Source organism: Anas acuta, chromosome 3 (genome assembly GCF_963932015.1).
Source record: "Anas acuta chromosome 3, bAnaAcu1.1, whole genome shotgun sequence".
NCBI classification, from domain to species: domain Eukaryota; kingdom Metazoa; phylum Chordata; class Aves; order Anseriformes; family Anatidae; genus Anas; species Anas acuta.
Genome location: NC_088981.1, coordinates 46,739,288 through 46,758,132, shown reverse-complemented (window position 1 = coordinate 46,758,132; position 18,845 = coordinate 46,739,288). Strand labels below are relative to the sequence as shown.

General features: G+C 34.8%; 1 protein-coding gene across 9 annotated transcripts in view; it reads left to right on the top strand.

Annotated features, from left to right (window-relative positions):
• Nucleotides 1-14,947, top strand: part of QKI (QKI, KH domain containing RNA binding) — a 154,034-nt gene extending 139,087 nt beyond the window's left edge. For 3 of the 9 annotated variants that reach the window (XM_068676955.1, XM_068676947.1, XM_068676950.1), the window contains 4 exons: nt 385-472; nt 2,724-3,020; nt 5,645-5,719; nt 10,340-14,947. In XM_068676955.1, coding sequence (XP_068533056.1) covers nt 385-472; nt 2,724-3,020; nt 5,645-5,719; nt 10,340-10,356 — 477 coding nt within the window. In that variant the 3' untranslated portion in view covers nt 10,357-14,947. Of the gene's footprint in view, nt 1-384; nt 473-2,723; nt 3,021-4,873; nt 9,795-10,339 lie in introns of those variants that run through there. The other 6 variants (XM_068676949.1, XM_068676952.1, XR_011094885.1 and 3 more) reach the window with 5 other exon arrangements.
• Nucleotides 14,948-18,845: the final 3,898 nt, after the last annotated feature.

Here is an 18,845-nt window from a genome sequence, read left to right as displayed (position 1 = left end):
TTTTTTAATACCAGTTTAATAGTATGTAATTTTTTTTTACTAAAGCTTGAGAATTTTTTCCCTAAATAATTTCTGTCAAGCATCGACTTAAAATTAACCCAGTTTTTATTTTACTTCACTTTTTTTTCATTTTATGGTATGAGACTTTTCTAAAACCCTGTAAGATATGTATCAGTACCGGTTAATGATAGGAAACGAACAACTTGTACTTAGCTTTAAAGAAAAGTTAACAAAACATAATGGTTTTGTCAGTAATGGGTAAGCAGATACTTTCATTGGTTAAAACTTGTAGTTTATTCTACATCCCTTAGATTTTATGCACTAGTAAATTAATAATCCTGACAATTAATAATCCTGATTTTCTTTCCATCTTTTTATTTACAGGCAGAAGGAGAAGACAGCCTTAAAAAGATGCAGCTGATGGAGCTTGCAATTCTGAATGGCACCTACAGAGATGCCAACATCAAATCACGTAAGCATGTTATAATCTTGAGGGTCAGTGCAACATTAGTATTTGCAGATTTTGATTCTTAAAGCTACTTTCAGGTAAATGGACAATAACAACTGTGTAGGAAAACAGTAGGTAGCCATCGCAGATGATCTTCTGTAGATAAGTTTTGCAAGTTGTTTGATGTTTTGTGTTTTGCTGTTGTTGCTGGTTTTTGTTGTTTTTCTTTAAGAACAACATGTCTGGGCTGAAATATTTACAAATATATAGTTCAAACAAAATTCAACTCTTAAGCCAGATTTTTCTATTTTACAATTAATTTTTTTCCTTAATAAATGTAAAGGGCAGTGGACTCCTTGTCAATTATACTTTTAAAGATTCAGTTTGAAAGTGTTACAGATGTTCAGGATACTGTGAATACATTTTTCTGTATTATATTCCTTCCTTTCATCTTGCCTTGCATGTGTTCCCCTAGTGTTATGTTTTTTCCAAGAATTCATCATCTGATTTCACTGCTGAGTTCACAGGGATCAGTGATGTTATGAGCCATTTTTACAATTTCTTCCATTAGATTTGTGTGAGATGCTTTTGCAAACGCAAGTATGTGCAGATTTACACTTGAAAATTAATTATATACACCTACTAAAGACAGCATATACCTGCTATGTGTGATACAAACTAGTTTTCTATATTAAAAACTAATTTCTGCTTCTGCAAGTGTAGTTTCTGATACTGTTCCAAAGTAAACTTTTGCTGTAGCTACGATACAGATGTCAAATGTAAGCACGGATAAATCAGTCTTTTCACTAAGGGCCTACTGATATTTGCAAATTTGTTTCCCCACACAGGCTCCATTTTAGCATTGAATATGTTTAAAGGTTGGAATGTGGTTAGGCCAATTTGAGAGTGCTTACACCAGTGTAATTTTTCTGATTCAAAAAGATACGTAAGCGAGGGCTTTTACCACCACAATGGTGGTGGTAAATCTTCACCCCTAATGAACGTTATAATATCTAGAGCTAGCTCAGTTTTAAACCTATTTGAAGCCCCAATCTATTGCAAATTTATGAGTGAAATAGCTTTCAGAATAAATTGATGCAAACTGTTGCATAGAAATCTTTATATTAATTCGAGCGATTTCTTTGTCTGATCTATTCCCATTGGTCTATTTTAACAGTATAAGTGGGATGATGGATTTTTTTCATTCTCTGACTAGAGATTTCCACATTAATATTCACAGTTTGGTAGTAAGACATTTTCATTGTTTATGTTTTTGACTTTACTGAAAACAGAGGATGTGGAATCCATAGTGGTTTATTTTAGTGTAAAAACAGAAACAAAAATTTTGGTGTTTTTTTAATTCTGCATTGCCTGAGCACTTTTGAAATAAATCCACAAAACTCACCCTCTCAAATACGAAAATCTTTCCCATGCATTTCTCTTCTCAGACCACCTGTAAGTTAATTAAATCAGTGTAGACCAGCAGTAGTGCATATAAATCTTTGTCCTAACCAATAGAATAGAACAGTTTAACGTTGACTCTTACCAGCTGATCTGTGTAAGTGTTTAAGAAGTTGTTCCTATTGTATGCCGACAGGCTTCAAATAATTAAATATGCAAGCACTGTGCAAGACAAAACAAAAAACCAAGACTGTAGTAATCTAATGTAACAAAGAACATGTTATATCTGGGGAAAATTGATGTGGAAAACATTTTGAATATGTTATTCATGCTACAGTAGGAATGGAGATGCATTGTTTTTCCAGATCCTCTTTAATTTCACTGATCCTGGAAACTGGAATTGTATATATGTTTAAATACAATATAAGAGATACAAAACTGTAGAACTCATACAGTAGCTCTGCATAACTGAGTATCTGTGGACTCTATAGTTGCACTACATTTTGTACTCTGTATTTGATTATGACAGTATTTTCCTTGTATCTCCTGCATGCATCTCAGTCTCATGCAGTCTTTATAGCATAAATGAAGAAATGTGGTCTAAATGGAGCTTTTGTGCTGTGTAACCTGTTTGAGAAATCTACCTCACTGTTTTACAATGGCTTTTTTATTTTGCATGTTCATACTTAATCACACTGGAAAATGGAAAGCTGTTTGCATTTGAATGGTGTGCTTTGGCACTGTGTGATCAGCGCATGTACTAATGATTTCCTTTTATTTTTCTTCTTTCCTACTTTTCCCCTTTTTTCCCATTCTTTCCACGTTTTGTACTGCTATCTCCATACTTTCCTCTGAATTTCTTTGCTTACTGTAGCAGCCCTTGCCTTTTCTCTTGCAGCAACAGCCCAGGCTCCAAGGATCATTACTGGGCCTGCGCCTGTTCTCCCACCAGCTGCCCTGCGTACTCCTACGCCAGCTGGCCCTACCATAATGCCTTTGATCAGACAAATACAAACCGCTGTCATGCCAAACGGAACTCCTCATCCCACCGCTGCAATAGTGCCACCAGGACCCGAAGCTGGTTTAATTTACACCCCGTACGAATACCCCTACACGCTGGCACCAGCTACATCAATCCTTGAGTATCCTATTGAACCTAGTGGTGTATTAGGTAAGACTCTTATCTGCACATGACTGGAGAATACATTGCATATGCTTTCATGATATTCGCATATAGAGGTCATGGGTCTCAAAAGAAAAAAAAAAAAAAAAAAGAAGCTATATTCCTACCTCAGAGACACCAAAATTGCCTAGGAAAATTATTCCAATGGTGTAACTCAAACATTTTAACATGTTTTGCGTTGTGAAACGTGTTTAGTGTATCAGTAATATTATTGAAAACAAAATCGTAATGTTTGTGTGACACTAGATGGTGGATACATAGCCAAGAAAAAAAAGACATTGACATCTATTGTATGTAATTTGTTCTCCAGTAAAATACCAGACTTGCTTGTGTTGTCTTCAGCATAAATTAATTTCCAGTAATCTTTGGAAGAGAGAACTTCCTATCTTGCTGTATCTTTTTAGTAGCCAAACTGGAGAGAATTGAAAGGTGTTTTTTTCAGTTTGCTTAGGTTTTTGCTTCTACATTTAGAACACATCTGATCAAGCTCTCCTCAGTGTTGGAAAGCTGTTAATGATTTTGTAAGCAGAAAATAATACCAGAGAATAAATATATAAAGGAAACTTTAAGTTCTGAGCAAAGGATGGTACAATCAGCAACACTACTGATGGCTTATTTTATATACATTGGATTGAAATGTCCATCATTCCTAACATTTCAGGCCATTGGCTTTCTGTATGAAGGAGAGGATGATAAAGCAGCCGTGACAATTCAGTTAACTGGTCAATATGGAACAAGCAGTTCCAATAATTTCTTCTTTCCCTACGCTCTGCAGAATATAAATAATCTTTTCTCTTTAGTTTGTTCTGAACTGCATATGACCTTGGTGCTGCATGATGTTGATTTTATAGTACTTTGATCTTAGTTCGTTCAGTGGCAGTTATTGATTTACGCAGATTCTAAACATCTCTAATGAACACTGGACAATAAGGTTCAAAGTCAATATTTTGTTGAAAGTATCGCAGAAAATCAGTGTTTCACTTAAACAATGAATAGTTGTGTTTTCTGTATGTGTGCATTATACAGTAAAAAAGAAAATGTACTTCAGACTTCTACCTGTCAGAATTAGTGAGCCACTAACAAAATTTTAGTAGGGCTGAAGTATGTAGCAGGTCTGTCTTTGAGCAACTTCTAGTTGTTTTCCATTATCCCATAGCCAACATCCAGGGACCATATGATAATGTCATCGTTCTTTTATTTCCCACAAGCATATACATGCTCTCCCCGGCTCCCCCACCCCCAATCTGTGAGTCCTTACTGGCACTTGCAGTATCTCCTGGAGTAATGTTGCAGTTACAGGCATCATCGTCACAGTAGCTATCAGTTGCTGGTTAGTTAGTGGCAGTCCCCTCTCTTGAATTTGGTTAATATCAAATAAAGAAATACGTCATTCCGTTGTAATAAATTAATATGATGCAGAGAAATTTCATTGATTTCTCACAGAATTCTATGTAAAAAAGGGAGGAGGGGAGAATTACTCCTGAAAGGGTAGCTGAAGCTAAAATAGATCTCTCTAAATAAACTTAACTAAAAAAAGGGAAAAGATCACCACACCCCTGTTTATGTAGCACAGAATCAATGACTAATACATCTGCTCTATAATCTGAGCAATTGCATTGAATTAAATGAGGTTTTGGTTGAGTTCTACCTCAGAGTACACTCACGCTCATGAATAATACGCTATATTTTGTCCATTTTCTTGTGGACTTCTAAGATGTCTTAAAATAGTTCTGTTAAAAATGACAGAGAAATGTGTCCCTATTAGTATTTTGGGGGATATTGATGTTGGGAGCAAATTTTAGTTGGTGACTAACTTTTAATTCCCTTCCTTTTATCTTTAGGTATGGCTTTCCCAACGAAAGGCTAAGAATTCAAGAACGGTCTTAAACTGATCCTTCATCAGATCTGAATTTTAACAAATGCTTAGTTTCAGCAGCCTTGAAAAAAGCTTGGCCTAGCAGTCAGTGACTTACTTGCACTTTTTTTGCACATAGATTTAAAATAAAATAGTGCTATTAATTTGGATTAGCCCCTATTATTACAAAGTAGCTGTAATTTATGAGTGTATAGTAGTATACTGACTGCTAAGTGTTCTATATAGTGTTTGCTTTACTAATCACCTAATTCATTGCAGTTCATACTTATTGACTTAAAGTTTAAAATCACAATCTGTAGGCTTGAAGAATTGCTTTAAAACTTTTCTTTTTGTGGTAGAACTGGAAGTGATCTTAAGGTTAGCAAATAATTGTCAGTATTAAAAGATGGCATTATTTAAAATAGTCCTGCTGCAAGAAAGGCACTTCAGTGAATATGTGACTAGTAAAGCTTAAATGTGCTTGGGTCTAATAGATTTCATGAAATACTGTAATTTTGGGATTGTAAATGAATGGATTAAACAGGTTAAGGCCAGGATGTTTAAAATAAATGCAATATTAATCTGCACAGATAAACTTCTTAAGGTTAAGATTTGAAACTACTGTGCCTTAACTTGTTGCTTTTCTTAAAATGAACTTTTGTAGTTAATGATCATTTAAATCCATTTTGATAAACCTGCTGTTAATGTTTTCTTTGAATGTTTTCTAACTTTGTCTTGGTAATTGCAATTTAACTAGGTGCGGTGGCTACTAAAGTTCGAAGGCACGATATGCGTGTCCATCCTTACCAAAGGATTGTGACCGCAGACCGAGGTTAGTTTAGTTCTGCAGTTCTCGTTCGTAAGAAGTGCTTTGAGTGTACATGAGATTTGCAACACCACAGCTGGTTAACCAAATACCATGTTTTGACCCATTCATTATTTTTTCCTCAAAAAACTGAATAGTTAATATTTTAGAGCTTTGGGAATGCTTGTGGTTTTTTAAAAAATGTTGTAAACCTGGCTTTCCTAGCTCAATTAAATATGTAAACCTTGTCATATATTTAATATAAATGTTATAACAGATTCCCTTTTTAAAACTATTTAAAGATCCATCTGCATCAGGAAACACTATCAATTCAGTGCTGCAATGATTACTTTGTGCCAGCCCCCCCCAACCCCATTTGTTCTTTTAATTGGTGTGGAAATATCAGATTGGTGTTGCAAAATAAAATGAATGGATGGTTGCTTAATGAGAAAGAAGTAAAGGAATAAATGCCTCCTGTCTGTGTCTGGAGAAATCTGAAGATTTAGATTCCTATTTTCCAATAAACTTTTGAGCCACTGTACTGTATATTATGAGGAGGATGCATGTTCTCAGATACCTGACTGAATTCAGAAAGGTAAGGGCTGTGAAGATAATACTTCAAAAGTTGTTTCAGTTCGAATTAATAAGGGTGGAGGAGTGGAGGGTGTTTTTTTTTTTTTTTTTTTTTTTTACCAAAATCTATTTCCTGGTATTTGCCTTTTGCTGCTAAAACGTGTAACCTGAAGGAGAAACAACTTTTGAAGTCCTGTTGGTGAGATGACATCCAATATTTGGGCATCTCTCTTTAACTGTTGAATGGAAAGTAAATCTTCATTTTTCTCCTGTTCCTCAAACACAATGCCTTTGGACCCCTGAATGAAGTATTTAAGCTTATTGAGAAAAGTGATATTTTCGGTTTATTGACATTGGGTAGGAAGCAGTGTGGGCTGAGCACAGGCACTCCTGAATTCTTATCCTATCCCTGATGCTGACTCAGTTTGGGTTTCAGCAAGTCATTTAATCTCTGTGTTGTTTTCCCATCTGTAAAATAAGGATAATAATACTTCCCTACCTCACAGGGGTGTTGTGGGGGTTCTTGTTTGTACAGGGCTTTGAGGACACAAAGCGTTATATGCCAAGTATTATTATTCTGCTCTCATCAAAATCAGTGCTGTGCAGGCTTACATGATGTTGTAATACTCAAAAGCCAAATGCAGGTGACAGATCTGACATCTAACACTGACTACACTTCACTTCTTGCAACCTCCTGTAAATTGACTACAAGGAACGACACAGATTTCAGTCAATACAGTGAAAAGGGCCCTCATGGATACTTGTTATGTTTATGTAACACTTTTATCTTTCATATGTACGAATTATTGCTTTACAAAAAAATGTAAAGCTGTGATAACAAGACACTACTAAAGTTTTCCAGAAGATCACTTCTTCTTGAACCTCACACTATTTACAGCCCATTGGCTCGTTCTCACTTCTTGAAAACTCCTCAAAGGGCAACAGGGCATAATCAGAATAAGGTCCCATGTTGACAAAAAGAAAGAAAAAAAAAAACATGAGAGATTATAACCCATCTTCTGACAAGAGCAATGATGCTGAGGATTTAGTTCTCTTTAATAGTTTAATTTGATGTTTCAAAATCAGTTTTTGCTAAAGGTTGTTCTTGATCTTCAGTGGTAGCTTCAGTGTAAAACCTACTTAATTGGTTAGTTAGATATTTGACTAAGACACCTAGTAGACACCTGGGTAAAGAACAGATTGGGGGAAGCATAGACCATTTTTTTATTTTGCTTTGATCATTGTAGTTTTGAGTCACCATATTTTAAATATATTGTGAAGGGCTTAGATATTTTGTCTGGGGTTGCCACTTACAAGTCACTGAAAAAAAGTATTGGTTTCATTTCACCTTCTTTTAAAATATAGCCATTTTCTGATAATATAGTGTTCATCTCTAACCATATTGAAAGTCCATTGTATTTAAAAAATAAATACAGATGGCTTATCTCCCATGGAATAAGTTATGCATACCTCTACCGTTCTGCATGAAACCCATGCTGTTATTTCAGGTGAATATTATTTTAGTCTCATCTAAATAATAACCATGTGTACTGAGTACCTTACACAAAGTTAATTTTACAACTGTACTTTTTTTATTTTGAATCTGAAATCCCAGGTTATCATTGCACAGGGTTAAGTTTTACTAAAGGATTTGAAGAGAATCGTTCAGCAGTAAAACAGATTCTTTATTGCGTTAAAATCATGTTGCAGAATTAATCTACTATCAGTATTTACCATCTCACTTACTGGGTTGTTCTGTCACTGATATACTTCTATAGCTATAGAAGTGAAAAAACAATGTCAGCAAACCGAAATACTTTTTTTTCAATGCAGAAACTTTTATATAGTTAAATGTTGCTAAAATTATATTTGCATTCATTGGGTCTAAAGTTGGTTATTTCAATTCGAAATTGATTTTCAGATGACTTTGTAGTACTACTGCATTCACTTTTTAAGTAGGTTTTTATTCTTTGCGTAGTTCTTTTTTTAGAGATAAGCACTGCATTTAAAGCAAGAATCCCCGAACGTGTAAATGTTTTTCTCTTACAACTAAGCATTTAGAATTGGTGAAGGGTTGAAAAATATAGCTCATTTTAACTAAGAATAAAACCCCAGTTTATAAATAATACAAAATTGAATTTGCATATAACAGAGAGACTGACTGATTTAATTGTAATAAACTGTAAATGGTGTTGCACAGTTGACAAACCTGTGTGTACTGTAGAAGGCCAGAGACTTGGCAGAGGATGTATCACAGGTGTACTGGTATTTTTAAAAGGTAGCTTGCTTTGATTATAAACTCCACAAGAAATAATAATGCTGAGAATATTCTTGAATGTTTTATCCAAACCAACTGTCACGTAATTTATATATAAATTTTAATACAATTTAATCAAAATTATAATCAGTATCAAAATGCTTTAAGAGTCTTTGTTTCTAGTATACCTGTAAAGTGGTGAGATTGTGCCACATGAATATTTATTTTTATTTTTGCTTATTTTTTGAAACAGACTTTTAATTTAAACAAATCCCACCTAGCCTAATTCTGAAAAAATTCAGGGAGCATGTGGTCTCATTTATGTTACAGTAGTAATTTTTTTAGTGTTTATGAACTGTATCGTAAATGATAGGCCATTTTTGTTATGTGAAGGTAAATCAACCCACGAGAAAGATTGCTAAATCGATGCTATCTGTGAATATTACACCTACTGGACTTCATTTTATGAAATGGCACAAATCTGACTTTGCACTGAATACCTTTCTCACTTTCATCTCCTCTGCCTTAGTCAAAATGGCAACAGTACAAAAACTTTATCAACCTCAGAATTTATTAGCTATGATTAAGCTGTTGAATGAGTCTTAAAAAAATAAAAATGAAAAAAAAAAATCATACTACTGTTAAGTGGACCAAGTTTGGTGAAGGAGAATGTGAGAGAATGATTAAAGAAGGAACAGCTCAAGAACATTGGGAATGATAACTTTCCACTTGAGAACTTTTTTATGTTTTACTGTAATTTGTTTGTGTTTTTGGGTTTTGTTTTTTTGTTTTTGTTTTGTTGTTTTTTGCAAAAGAAAATAGTATTTACAGGTGGCTTCTTTTAAAATATAAAAATATAAAGCAGGAATGTATATGAAATGTCAGATTTTATTGTATTTGCAGAGTATTAGCTTTGAAAATGAATAAAGAGAGCTGTTTGTAGTTTTAAAATGCCTTATTAGTATCGATTAGATATTTTCTCTATTTTTTGATGTACTTAGAGCTTTTTAAGTATAGAATTTAAAATGGCAGGACTTTTACAGTGTTTACATGCAAGTGCATTTTATAAGTGTCCTATATGTGTAAAATAGTAGTATTTGGAACGGGAAGATGCTGGCTAAAGTAGTAGGCTTAGCGTTTCCTGGTTCCCATGATGATGCCTACGTTGCTAGACTACAGTTTAGTACTGCTTTGTATCATGAGGCCAAGAAATTCCATGTTGTTTGTAAATAGAATAAATGAAAGGCAATAAAAAATTTATTGAACAAAAAACCCTTGTTTGGCCCCTAGTTTGTTGAACCAAATTGTTTCTGTAAGTTGAGAACCCCTCAGATCCATTTCTCTTAACAACCAGTTATTAATAATCACATCCATCATTAATAGTTGCTTAATGCTTGCACCTGGGGAGGTACTAATGCTTAATAGCAGTCAGATACTGATGCCGTGCACTGACTGTTGTTTCCAAATTCTTCCGACCGAGTTCCAAAACTGTTCATCGTTCGTTGTTTTCCAATTTCCTTCATCGACTGCTACTAACCATTAGTCGTTAGTCGTATTTTATCTCTATTTCTCCTGTTAACCGGTTTTGTGGGAGCGGGCTTCTCCTTCCCGTGTCCAAATCATGATGGAGGGCTGTCATGATTTTATGGCATTCCGTAGATGGTGTCGATCAGTATGTCAGAATTAAACATGCTTGTTTTTTATTAGTTGTGATTAGTTTTCATGTTGTCATTAAGCCGTCACTAGCTGGAACTAATCTCTTCTCTATCTTTTCTTTCTTTTTTGTTTTGTTTTTTTTTTTGTTCCTAACCACCCAGCCGCCACCGGCAACTAACCTATGACCTTCTGACCTCTGAACTCTTCACCCAATGATGACCTGACCATGCCTGCCTGCTGATCAGTTAACTGGTAATCGCCTTTGCTTGCCTGTCTTCAGTGCAGCGAGCTGGGGCACTTGTCCGTTCGTCTTACCATCTAACAAAACAGACAAAGAAATTGTTGTCCTCCAACTCCGCTTTTTTGTGTTCTCCTGTCTGGGTGAAAGTGGTTCTAGAACCTGCACTGAATAGTAGTAAAGCAATAAGGTCCAATTCATCCCTCCGCACTGATCATCCTCTAGCGTCCCGCCCCAAGCGAACGGTAAGGAGGCCTCGCGCGAGATGGAGACAGATGTCCCTTAACTACCGATGACAGAGGCAGTTACTGTGAGAGACTTCTAGGAATATTTTTCTTCTCAAAAAAGAAGTCCGAGCTCTCTCTGAATGTACTGTGTGATGATGCATCATGCATGAACCTTTGGTCAGGGATGTCATTGGTGAAGGGATTCCAAAAGTATTCAAAATTTGACGTGCTGTTTAGTCACTACCAGTGCCCTCAAAGGGCCAAAGTTGCAGCCTTTTTTCTATTGCCTGCCAAATTGGATGTTTTAAAAGAAAGCGTGCCATGAGATACAGATTTCAATGAATTTTCAGAACTATGTTAATGCAGAGAACAAAACAGCAACACTATGAAAGCGAATCCGAGTTTAAATTATTTTAACCATACTTTAATCTCCTCAGAAGATTACATGAGAACAAGGTACATGCATTATGTGTCACATTACTGGGCAAACTGTTCAAATATTTTTTTTAAACCTCCCTGTATAGAAAAAAATTCATTAAGGATGTAAAAGCCATGCTTGCCTATTTGCTGTATACATGTAACGAAATTGTAGATAAAGTGTAGTGCATTGAAACAAAATGAACAAAAAAAGTAGATACTTTTACTATACAAGGGTGCTGGTGCAGAAAAAAATATATTTTTGGAAATGTAGCATTTTATACTTTCAAGTGTTATAAAAAAAGAAAAAAAGAACAAAGAAACCCTTTATTTCATTAAATGATTTTTTCTGGTGGTTGTCAAGAAACAAAAGACCAAAAGAGCCTTTTAGTCTTTCTTTTTTATTTTTTAAGTATTGGAATAAGTCTAAAGAAAAGGAAGTGCCTTATTTTCTTCATGGTCATTTAGTCAAATGTCTTGTATAATCAGCTTCTCCCTCAGACAAGTTACTGCATGCCACTCAGTCGCCCAGTATGTGAAAAGAAGCTGTGAGGAAAGACAAATGATGAGTTGACCATATTAATTACCTGATTTTTGCCATATTAGTGTGATGTGACTTTGCCAAAAACGCGTTATGGAAACTATTTGCTAAGGTTTTGTCAATCCAGCCCATCATTTTTATTTCCACAACTCTACTTCTCAAACCAGAGCTAATACAGTACTTGTGCAATGTAAACCAAAGGGTTCTGTGTTACAGACAGTCTCATTCTAAATTAGACTATTAGCTGAGAAACGTTTGTAGAGCTGGAAGTATTTCATTTTTGTTCAGGGATGGAGATGAGTTTTCTTGATTTTTTTGGTTGGAATAAATATGCATCAGACATAGCAGACTTCAGAGTCATCCAGAAAAACTGGTGTTCTGCAGATAATGAAAGTGCTTAGCTAGTCCTCAGTTACAGTCTGAGCATGTCCCCAGTTTTGGTAAGCAGCTCCTGCAGTGTCAAACAGTATGCAAGTTACTTATTTTTAAGCTTCTCTTTGGTTAATGTTAGATCTGCCTACCGGCTTTCCTTTGTAAGATAAGCAGGAGAAGGACATCAGTTAGCTGTTTGAAGCCCAGCTATACTGTATTTTTAACCCTCGCTTCCACATGAGATTTTCATCATGAGATAGCTGGGCAATCACAGGAGTTGAAGCTGTTGAACGCACATTATTTAAGTCTAAAAACATTAAGTATTACTTTGTGTGGGGCTCAGAACTAAACTTGGCAAATATCAGGTGATAACTTTACTCCCCTTCTTGTCAACTTATTCTCCTCCTGCAAATCTTCACAGCTTCCAAATGAAAGGTCAATAGTAAGCTAAGAGGGCTTACATTTTAAGCACCTGCATGGTGACCTCATCTAACATCTTGTCTCACCTGGAAATAATTATCAGTTTATTTACTATGCAATAGACATTCATCCTTTCGTATTCAGCTAGCTTTTTGTTTATTGTGCCACTGGCTTTGTCTTCCTGTTACACATACAGTTGTGTTGATTTTACTTACAGTATATGCTGTGCCATTTTGATTTTTTTTTTTGGTTGGTTGGTTGAATAAACTTGCGACACTCGAACATTTGAAGAGAGATTTGCTAAAACAATACCAGTATTTGATCCAGTTTCATCTCAACTATGATAAAACCTGGACATTTTTAGATGTTTATCAAAGTTCTTTTATTGGGGATGGGGGGGAAGTGTATGAAACAGATGTGTGACATGTGAAAGTAATGTTTGCTCTGAACAAACTTCTGAAAACTTAGTTGACAAAATTTTGGATCAACTTAAAAAAAAAAAAAGCATGACTTTTGAAATCTCTGAATGCCTTGGTTCTCAGTATTATCATTCTTTAATGACTTTTTCTTTATTAAAATAAGTAGTTTTAAGACTTCTTTCTGACAGTATTATGTAATTTTTTTTAGAGTGGGTAGATGGGAGTGTCGCTTGTATGTAACCGTACAGATGACATGTATTTGTCTATTCTTTATTATCTTAGTAGTTTCATGCTATGTATGTACCATAACCAACCTATTGCCTATGAGAAACATGTAAGATAATGTATTTACAGCCATTGTTACAAGTTTATAATGTATTTTTCTATCTTGTTTTATATGTATGTTATATAACATTCAAAAGAATTTTTTTCCTGATTGAGAAAAAAAAAAAAGGATACAAAATGCAAAACCCACAATTTTGATAACTGAAAAATTGCCAATTGTTTTGCAGTACTTTATTATATTGGGAGTGTTGTCTTTCTTGGGCTTTTAGTTAGCTACTGGATGAATACATTAGACATATTTGGGTTTTAGTTGGGTTTTTACATAGCTTGCATTTTAATTCTTTGGTTCTTTGCTGTTTCTATTAACCCATAGCATTATTTTAATAAATGTTATAATACCAACCTACTAACTCTGGACTATGTCTGTTTATTAACCATTACATGTTTAATTAAAGTAAACAAATAAAGACGGAAGAATGTAAAGTCTTGAGTTACTGGACTAACCCTGAAGAACGTGACCACAGATAACACAACGTGACTTGTTTTTATGTTGTTTGTCGGCTGACATTCTGCACACTACTATTAAATTGGCTTTGGTCATCCTGGCCTTTTACCTTGGGGAATAGGTGCCAGTAGATACGGGAACAAAGTAGCATTTTTTTTTTTTTTTTTTGAGGCATTCTTCTTGTAGAGTCTTGCCACTTGCCTTTCAGCATCTGCATTACTAATTCCACACTTTCTTTTTCTTTCTCTAAAATAATTACTCTCAGCTCACAGCAAAAGAGCAAAGATGCCAATGTATTGGTAAATCATGGTGGTGTACAGAAACCAGTTTGATTCTTTGTTGAACCATTCAGAGGTTGCAGTTAATCTCATAGCAATTTGGGATGTGTTGGTTTTGGCACCTGTTGCATTGTGGGATATTTCCAAGCACAAAATACATCTAGATGTAATTACCATGCATTGAAATACAAAATATTCTTTTTTTCCTTGCCAAAAGTGCCTTATTTTCTTCATGCCATGCTATTTTTTATGTAATTTTTTTTGTACTTCTGCAATAGTCTATCAGTATTGCATAGCTCAGGGGAGTACAATTTCTGTAAGCCAAAGGTCAGACTGGATCATTTCGTAATGACTGCAGAAAGTACAAAAACACACCTTTCACTAAATTACCAAGCAAGAGCCATTTCAAATTCCAGGGCTGCCTTTATGTAATCTTTGTCCCTGTGGATGACTGTAGCAACACGAATGCAGGGAATTGAAATGGCGAAGATGCTGTTTTGATTGTACTTCTATGCAGATTATTTTTACAGAAACATTTCTCTCTCTTAAAACTTCTATTGTCTGAGGCTCCTTTACGTAGCCTGGGTAGTCCGCCTGGATTTGTAATCTTAAGGGGACAGTTACAGCTAATGTCAAGGGAGATCATTGATGTAGATCACTCTTCAGATGCCAGCAGTTTTTGTGAAACCCCATTTTTTTTTTTATGTAGATAGAAAAAAAAAATCAGACAATGAGGCAATGAGGCTTTGCATTTGTTCAGAACCTTTAATTTATGATGTTTCAACTACACATCTTGAAATCTATGTGATAGAAAACTTAAAAAGTTCTTATATGTAATAATTAAAATAGAATGTATCTATTTTATGGAGGAAAAATAGGTTAGCTATGACGAAGACATTTGTGTTAGAATAGTGTGTACTTTTTAGCTTGTTTTACAAAAGTGTTTAGGTACAGCTAGAATATCAATGCATTTAGAATAGTTTCACTTGTACAGAAATATAAACAGATCGTGAATATAGTGTTATCCTAAAAGTCAGTCACAGTTAGATGGTGGAAAAAAAAAACAACAGGTAATATCAAGACCTTTTGATTAGGTAATGGCACAGGTGTCGTTTCAGATCTGCTAGTTTATATTATTAAAATATTTCATCAGAGGCACGCATTTAAACTCTGAAGTATTCTCTGGTGTAAGTGAAACTATTCAAATACAGCATACTAATAACATTTTATATTGAAAAATAGTTCTACTCCTAAAACTACTACTTTTCTGCAATGTTTTTAGCGTTTTCTATTTTTATTAGATACGAACTACTGTCATACATTGTTCACAGTGCATTTTCATCTCATTCTTTAGAGAAAATTGCCTTAAATTTTGAAGTACTTTAAAGTTGAAGGAAAGGGAAAAATCAAAATTTTATGCTAATTGCTGTTGACCACCAAATGCATTTCTCAGTTTACCTAAGTGCCTGTCTGAAAATTTAACTATTTTATACTTTGCCTGCTTAGAGGAAAGACGCAGGCTATTTTTATAACTGAATTTGAGGATGGTTTCAATATTGCTACATCACTGGCGTTAGATTGTTTTTTTCCTTTGTTTCTATTCTGGGGTTAAGCTGTCTTTACATTTGAAAGATCATAGATCATTTCATAGAAAGATCATTCAAGTTAAGTAGAGAGTTGCTGGTCCATCAAATAAAGTGGATTAATCTTAGGATAAACCTTTTTTTTTTTTTTTTTTTTTTTTTTTTTTAAGTAGCTCAGAATGTAAACAAAAACACCACAGAACCTTTTAAAATGAAATCTCAGCAATGCTATTGATTTCTTAAGTGAACTGTTGAACTAAATTACAACAAATTTTACTTCTCCAATATTTTTTTTCTGTGCTACCAATATAGAAAATACTTCACAAAGAGTCTTCAGGGATATCTTTCAAAGATTTTTAATGAACATATGCTCAGTGTATACTGATGATTTTGGTATTTTATTTGAACAGATCTTTAAAAAGCATGTAAGAAAATAAATCTGCACATAACAGTTTATTCCAAGATGGACTCTCCGAGGGGGACCACTAAAAAGTTTTCTGCCCTGATAATGCAGGGAAGCATTGAAGCATGTTGCTGCCCATTAGGACATCACTGTAACTTGGGAGAAACATACTCACGAGTATATGAAATTTAATTATTTGTATCTGGGTAACAATCACAGTCATCATAAATAGCATGTTGTACAGAATGAAATCTGAATAACACATTCCTAGGGAAAGTACAGAATTGTTACTGGAAATTGTTTTTAATATACTTGATATATTTTTCTAAAACCCTATTAATGGAATACTGTTCTAATAACACAAGCCATAACATTAACACATGGTGATCAATGTTGAATCAAACTGGTTAACAAAAGTACGGTGCTCTTCCTTCTATGTGCCTGCGCACTAATTGCAGGTGGTATGGTTCTGCATAGGAGCAGGAGGGAGGTGCAGCGGGGGGGTCCTTGCAGTGTCCATTTCTCGATGCCAGCAGTCCGGATGTCCGTCTCTGACAACAGGCTAACTGGGAGGAATCTCGACTCCCAAGGCAAAGATTAGCTGAGATCTGAAACTCTTCAAAGAATTAATTTAAAAAGAAATACATATATACATATATGCTTCTACTTGTATTATGGCAGTTTGTGTGAAACATTTAAGGTTTTGTTTGTGCAAAATAATGTATTCTGAGGGGAAAAAAACATGGACATTGCCAAAACACATGTAAATAAAACACCAATTATGACTGTACATTATGTGCAATAAAATAACTGGAAAAAAGTGCATGTACTTTATCCTCAAAAGCAAATTGACAGCTCTCAAAGCTGTAGCTATAGTATTATTTTCTGAAAAAGTTAAATTTTATTCTGTATCTAAACAACAGAATAAAGAATGTACATTTTTCACACTTCAATTTTCATTAATGCTTTTAGCACTGTTATGAAAGGTGTTACTTGTTGAAAAGACAAATTTTCATGATCATCTGATTAACAGAATTTTTTTGTTGTTGTTTTGTTTTGCTTTACATTTGCTTAATGGATATGTTGTGTTGTCTGTAACTAAATGAAGGAAGTATGCATTACTTACTATAAACACACAATACACATTTGCATGATTTATGGATGCATCAATTTTATTCGTTTCTTGGAGATGACCAAGTGATGATGATGATGATACAGTTCTGTAAGCATCTCTGTAGCAAGTGTTAGAGCTAATAAGGAAGAGAAGAAGTAGTTTGTACTAAAGCTTTTTAGTTTATTCTGGTTACTATAGAAAATGACAATAATTTGCCATCCCAGATAGTATGGATCTAGTGAGAAACATAACTCTGGAGTAGAAATTGTGTTTTAATATTTTCATTAATATGTATGTGATTACCTCAAAATATAACCAGATGTTATTTATTTACCAAAGCTATTTGCTTAAAAAAATAATAATCCTCCTACCTTACGCTCTTTATTCTGTGTGTTCTAGAAGTATGCATACAATAGGTAAAGCTAAATGTGACATCTGTAGGAGTCTGGTAGAATTAGGGCAGGGGAGGCTAAATACTAACATTTGGGTACAAGTCCTGTCCCACACTGTTCCAGGGGGGATGAAAAATTTGTCAAAATTAGCATTCAAAGATTTCTTCCATCATGAGTCTTAACATACTGGTGGCATACAATTGGATCTGAACTAGCTTTAATCCTGGTAGTTCACTGCAGTAAGAGCATGAGGTGTGTGCTGCTCGAGGAGGTAAAGCACCCCTTGATGTCCTTGCTGTTACTCTGGATACACACCCAAGTTTGCCTGTGCTCTGCAGTCCTGGATTACTGAAGTGTGGGCATGCCCTCACTTTCTGTGCTGCCTTTGGCTATCTAGCACATACACACTGTGCAAACCCACCCGTACTCCATCCAGATCCATAGAAAACAGAATTACGGTGATATTCCTTGTCTCTTGCACCATGAGAATTTAGTCAGTAGTACCTATCTATGACCATATTTGTGCTAGCACTTACATTTATTGGTCTACAAATTCACGTCAGATGTGGAATTTAACGGAGTACTTCTACCACCAGACTTTACCATTCATCTACCAGTGTTGTCTGCATAGGTGTTTTGGTATGTTTGTGGCTGATGGCCTAACTCTGCTATATTTTCCCTGAATGTTTTTACTATAGCTACTGTAGTTTCATTGAGAAAATACAAACTTAATGACTGGCAGTGTCAAAATACCGAGTGTGTTTTATTGCTGAAGAGTATAACATGCAGTGTCTGAAATGATGCCTTTCATTTTGCCATTCAGGCCTACCAGTAAAAGGAGTAATATCAACTAATTGCTTTCCTACTATAACAAGTTTGCAGTCGAAAACTAGGCAACCGACAGCTAGTTCATGTTGAGTTTATCTCTCCTAAAAATTAACCATGGTAAAACGGTAAATCCCCAAATACCTTTTAAAGTCTTTGTTATAAAATAGTATGGTAGTACACTAGCTTTTTTGCATTTCTGCCGCTCCATTTTTAGTGTTTCTATCCAGCAGCAAGCAAGGTTGACTCCTTTGAATATTAAACTGAATAAACTCAGAGGCGAGGTTCAAGAAAAGATACCAATGGCATATCTCTCAATGTTGCATCATTTCAGCAGCTCATCAGTAAATTAAATTAAATTTTCTAAATGAAATGCCAATTAAATTAATAAAAATAAATTTTATATATTTGTCAATCACTTATGCAGACAAAAGGCTAAGCAGAGAAGTGACTTTTGTTGTTGGGACCTTTTCTGAGTGAATTCTGTTGACTTTCAGTACAATGAGTGTGGTCTTTCTTAAACAGGTGGTACCTTTACTACCTGAAACTAAGAAGGTCCCAGGTCCTCTTGCCATAGGTCAGTCAATGAAACAATTGATTTGACTTCGTGATACTTGTGGTTTGCTTTCACAGTCTTTTGAAGCTCAA